Source organism: Tupaia chinensis, unplaced genomic scaffold (assembly GCF_000334495.1).
Source record: "Tupaia chinensis unplaced genomic scaffold, TupChi_1.0 Scaffold000541_1, whole genome shotgun sequence".
Classification (NCBI taxonomy): domain Eukaryota; kingdom Metazoa; phylum Chordata; class Mammalia; order Scandentia; family Tupaiidae; genus Tupaia; species Tupaia belangeri.
The window spans coordinates 2,034,653-2,040,164 of NW_006160054.1; the positions used below are offsets into that span (position 1 = coordinate 2,034,653).

General features: G+C 40.4%; 1 protein-coding gene across 1 annotated transcript in view; it reads left to right on the plus strand.

Annotated features, from left to right (window-relative positions):
* The first annotated feature begins 2,245 nt into the window (after window positions 1-2,245).
* Window positions 2,246-5,512, plus strand: part of MINAR2 (membrane integral NOTCH2 associated receptor 2) — a 24,704-nt gene continuing 21,437 nt past the window's right edge. Inside the window, exon 1 of the mRNA XM_006157415.2 lies at window positions 2,246-2,413. Within this exon, the coding sequence (XP_006157477.1) occupies window positions 2,252-2,413 (162 nt within the window). The 5' untranslated portion in view covers window positions 2,246-2,251. The remainder of the gene's footprint in view (window positions 2,414-5,512) is intronic.

Consider the following 5,512-nt stretch of genomic DNA (forward strand, 5'->3'; position numbering starts at 1 on the left):
TTTCATGATGTATCATGAAGCAAAGGGCTCTTAACACACAACGACGCAATACATTATCCAAAAAAGGAGAGTAAGATGAGGGTATAAATAAATCACTGTTAGGCTTCAAAGGAGAGAAAAATCCCACCTCGTAGGAAAATGTGTAAAGGTTTTGTGAAAGGCTGGGCTTCGGCTATAGCCATGAGAAGAGGAGGAGGCAGTCAACAGCAGAGACAGAAGGAAAGTTTCCAGGCTGTAGAGCCCACAGGAGCAGGTTCGCGGGTTTGCTGTGGTGGTGTTCTTAGGGGAATTGGGGTGGGAGGAGGAGAAAGCTTAAGTTCTTGGTTATCAGTCACGTAGGCTACCTACACAGCAGGGAAAATGAGAACTGATGGCTTTAGGACAAAGGTGGACAATGGAAGGTAGGATGGGATGGAAAGTCTGAGACTGACCTTATTAGTGGAAAGAAGCAGTATACAACCCTCTGGGCATCCAGAGCCTGGTGGAGGAATCTGAAAGAAGGGCGCCTAAGAAAAGCCGAAGGCTCATTCCACCTACCTCATACTTTGGCTAAGGAAAAGGTCTAATCAAATATATTTGGATCCAGGTTCTGTATCTCTACTTGCCAATATAGAGAGCCAAAGACATGTAAGGTACTTCTTGAAGATGTGTGTTATTCCCTGAAGAATCTTTTAGGAAAAGCAAGCAAGACAAGAAATATTTGTTCATTAGATATATTCTGGCAGCAGCCAGAAAAATCCAGAAAGTACCAAGCACATACACATAGTACACTGGATTCTTAAAACACTTGTGGTTTAACTGTTTTGTTATGAACTGTCATTATTAAAGACCTATTACTTTAAACATATTTATAAAAATCATCCAAACATATTTCAAATTGTAAACCAGTGATAGAGTGTGGGTCCAAAAACATAGAAAACGTGAACTGCTTAATTCAGTTTTACAACTGTAAGTGGGGCATTTTTTTTTTTAAACACACCTCCTCATGCTAGTGCTGTAAGGAAGGCTAATGCTCTCCAGTGTCTTGTTCCAGTCAAGAACATCCTGGCTCCTGATTCTCATGTGCTATATGGCACTTTTCTGAAATCTAGTGCTGATTCATTCCACATGTAACCCCTCTGCCCCTGGAAAGGAACCTTCCTCCTGAATCAGAGCAGTTCAAGGCGATGCAAAACTCACAGGCAGCCTATGTCTTTTAGAAACTGCTTAATGAATTGAATCTTCACCTCTTCCAAGGGCGAAGGTTTCCTCTTCCTCCTGATGGAAATCCATACTTTCCCAGTGAGAAGTATGGGCCACTTAAAGCAGTGGCTTGTAAGGGGAGAGCCTATCTCCATTACAGTCATGATGCCTGGCTGGCTGGCTACGCAGTCCATAGCTTCATTCCTACCTTGGCTCTCTTAACAACAGATGGGTTTACTTAGGATAGCATGTCACCCAACCCCAGCGGCCACGTTTCCCTTTGGTTCCAATCACACTAAAGCACATAGTGGGAGCTCACACCGCTAGAACCAGTCATAGGAACCCCGGATGGTGAATGGGTTTAGGCAGGGAGTCAGGGCACTAAGTGATTGTAACAAACTATAAAGCAAATTCCTGTCATTTTCCTACTCAGAATGAAGCTGACATCCTACACGTGGTTAGGTTTCACACAGGCTTGAGGCTCTGGGAGGTAAAACATGAGAAGAAACAAGATCCTGAGTATCGCATACGAGGCTGGGAAGGCAAGGCCAAGTCAGCTGTGTTCGCTCCGCCATGTTTAGAGAGAAGATCAAGCAATGTCTCTCTAAAGGTGACTCTGTCCTGTGCAAATCATGCCTGTCACACCGAGATTCTGGCAGTCTTTATCCAAACATTAGTTTTCCTGAAACTGTTACTTCTGACTCTAAATGGAGAGATGTTAAGTCTACACATAACTAATTTTGTCATCCTATGACTTTTGCTGAGTATAGCTCCATCTGTCCCATGCATGCACCCTCCATGCACATGTGTGTGTGTGTGTGTGTGTGTGTGTGTGTGTGTGTGTGTGTGAGAGAGAGAGAGAGAGAGAGAGAGAAGGTAGGGCTGTAAGCTACTTTGTTACTTTGTTTCTGTGCACCGATGTGTCACTTCAAGAATGGCTTGTGTGTGTGACTGAGAGACCTGGTTTCAGATGCCGGCTGGAGCATCCTCAGGCTCATTAATAATCAAGGAGCCTGACAGGGAGGGCACCTTTGCCTGCCTGTGTGTTCCACTGTGTTTGAGGGAAGACATGGATCTCTCCGTTTTGCCAAATAACAACCATCCTGACAAATTCCTGCAGCTTGATGTGAAGTCTTTAATGAGCTCAGCCCTTCTTCCGGCGAGTCTGGTGAGGTTTCCAGGCGGAAATTATCCTGCTGCACAACACTGGCAAAACCTCGTCTACTCCCAGGTAAGAGCTGAGGGCACCCAGACAGGGGCAAGGCCTTGTTTCTTTCTCGTCCTCTGCCATTTCATCACTGGTGCAAAAGGAATACAACTGTGGGAGACAGAGTAGAGGCAGCTGCACTCTCTTCCAACATAGCTTTCTCCTAACATCCGGCGCCTGTCTGATCTCTTTATAAAGTACGTGAAGTCTCCTCCTCCGTCAGTTCCCTCCTAGCACTTGCTTCTCAGCCAGCCCTCATTTTAGATTTTATTTAGCTCTCATTTTATTCCTGCCCTTCAGAATTTTCTGAATGGATTTTTACATTTGCAAATAAAGCTTTGGGGTGGGAAAAATGCCTGCTTCTCTCTTTTCGTGTTGTCTACGCGTAAAGCATCAGAAGCTTACACTGTGGGCATACACGAGCCCCCGAGACAGCTGGAAACCTTGCCTCTGCCTCATTTAGATGAGCCTCCTTTCATTTTATACACAGAAGACTCTGACAGCAGAACAATGAGAAACCTAATGATAGACAGGAAAAAAAAAAAAAAAAACAAGTAGCACTCTATTCTTACAAAGGCACTAGCTATTATTTTTTATATTCTTACTTTCCACAAGTGTCCATGTGGACAAGACATACCAATCAGACCTTTAAAGCCATGCAGATTTTATTTCTCCTGCTCGTCTTTTCTATCTTCCTTTTTGCTGACCAAAAGAGAAGAATAAAACGGTGATGAATTGCATGTGCTGGAATGAACATAAAGGCCCCGACTGTTGAACAGCTAATGACACAGGAATAATCTTTGTTTTAAGACATGAGGCCTAATGGGGTTAAGCGTTAGTCAATGCAGAAACAGGAAGGAGTGTTTCATTTCAGAACAGATGTGACTGACCTACAAACCCCTGCAAGTCATTAAATCCTTTGGAGTGGTTCAAATTCCCTGAATAGAAATTTGTTTTCTTTTAAGGACAGTTGCTACTCATGAGTCTTGGTGTAAAGTGATTCCTTTGTGGGATGTTTGTGGGCTCTTTGGGATCTTTATCATGAGCTCATTCAAAATCAAGTACACTTGAACGATTATGTAAGTGTTTTTCTCCACCTATAAGGATTTAATTTATTTCCATTGTAAGGCGGCCTATTATGACAACCGGCCTTTTTTGAATGTTGCCTCCTTTCCTTTCAACTCTCCTATCTTTTATTCACACCATTTTGTTGTTTTGTTTTGTTCAGCTTTAGGTTATGTGGAGTGAAATTTCTCCTTTTTCTTCTTTATTGTTTATATCATAATAAAATGATTCAAAAATCAGTTCAGAAAACCTTGGCCCTCCAATGCTATGAAGTTTAGTCTAAGAAAACATATCCAATACATTCTTTTGAGGTTGGAACATATCGATCTAACGACTTTCGTTTGGGACTAAAGTTGACCTACTTCCTTCATGTGGAATTTTGCAGTGAAAACTGTGAATGTTGTTCCTAAATCTAATGAAATGCAAATTTTTAAAAGGTAACTATTTCTACAGGCCCTGCTGGGTTAAAACAGTAATTCAAGAAAACACGAATTCAAGAAACACCTGCTTCATAGGTCTTTGAATATGTGCTATTGGAAGTGATAAACTTCACATAAACTAGATTTAGTTATGCTTTTGTCCAGAACGGAGTGTCCAATGACCTGATACAAACTATTATTAAGTATGAAGGTGGTGTGGCACAAATGACAGGCAACGCGTATGTTCACCACTTCACCATGTATCAATGAACCACTCTCTTCTTGGGTGAATCTTAAAATCCAGGATCGATACATTCGTTGGATTAAAAAAAAGTAAAATTTCAGAGACATAGACATATGAGAGTTTCAGATAGTTGTAATGATACCCAGAAGACAACAATGAATATTCCAGATATATTGAGGTGCTGGGCACACAGAAGGTAGCCATGGCCAAATATAATAGTTCTTCATTTAAAACTCTCAGTCTGTTGAGGAAGCATTAAACCAATGGGAAGAACATGAAATAAGTAGTTTAGAAACTTGGACTCTTGTCTCAAATTCACTGTAAGCCAGTTGAGAGACTTTTATCATGGCCCTTAATCAGAATATGCTTCTGTTTTTCCACTTGTAAAATATGGATAATATTCTTTTGGCTTAGTTCCTTAAAAATGAGAGCAAATAGGTGCAGACAGGTGGCATGGTGACTGAGGCGCTGCCACATGGTTGACTGTGGTTTGAGTCCTGAACCGAGCATCTTGCTTTCTCATTTTCTCTCTCTCTTTCTGTCTCACTCTGGTCAAATTAAAAAATAATAATAACAAATAAATAAAATAAATAAAATGACTCTTAAAAAACAAAGTGAGAGCAAATAAAATATAGAGTAGAAGCAATTTAGTAGCAGAATTTTCTATGAAAGAGTAAGGCGTACGTATGGAAGTACGTGTGTTATGTATTATTGTTTATTAGTATTTAGCGATATTTCAAGATGTGTCAGTTATTCTTTCATTAGAACTTGGAAAATATCAGATAATTCCATTTATATTACTCTATGGTGTTTGGGATACAGATTACCTCATGGACTGTCAATAAACTTAACCTACAAACATTACCTTTTGTAAAAAAAAAAAAAAAAAAAAAAAACAGTTAAAACAGAAATTTCCTAAATTCCAAGTATCAAGTTGAATTTAAGTTATATGTGTCTTTTCTTTTCTGTCTTTTTTTATTTTTTTTTTTAATTTCTTTGCCATAGGACACTTGCGTTCTCCAGAGAGAGACACAGAGAGAGAAAATGAGAAATCACCCCTGGGGATGGCCCCATTTAGAATTCCCTTCTCCTCCATTCTCCTCTTGGGATTTTGGGCACACACACACACACACACACACACACACGTTCAGGTCTGGAATAGCAGTAGATCATGTGGGAGTCCAGCACCATAACTACCATAACACCTGATGACCCCTATATGTGTAATTTTTATATCATGATTTATCCTAATTTTTAAAAATGTGCACTCCACTTTCAAAGGAAATTCTCGAAGCCATTTTTACACAAGGTACAATACTGTACCATCTAGAAAATAAGTACTGGTGCTCTCAGTCAAGTCAAAACCTGAGATACTGAGGTCTATCATGTTTGCAG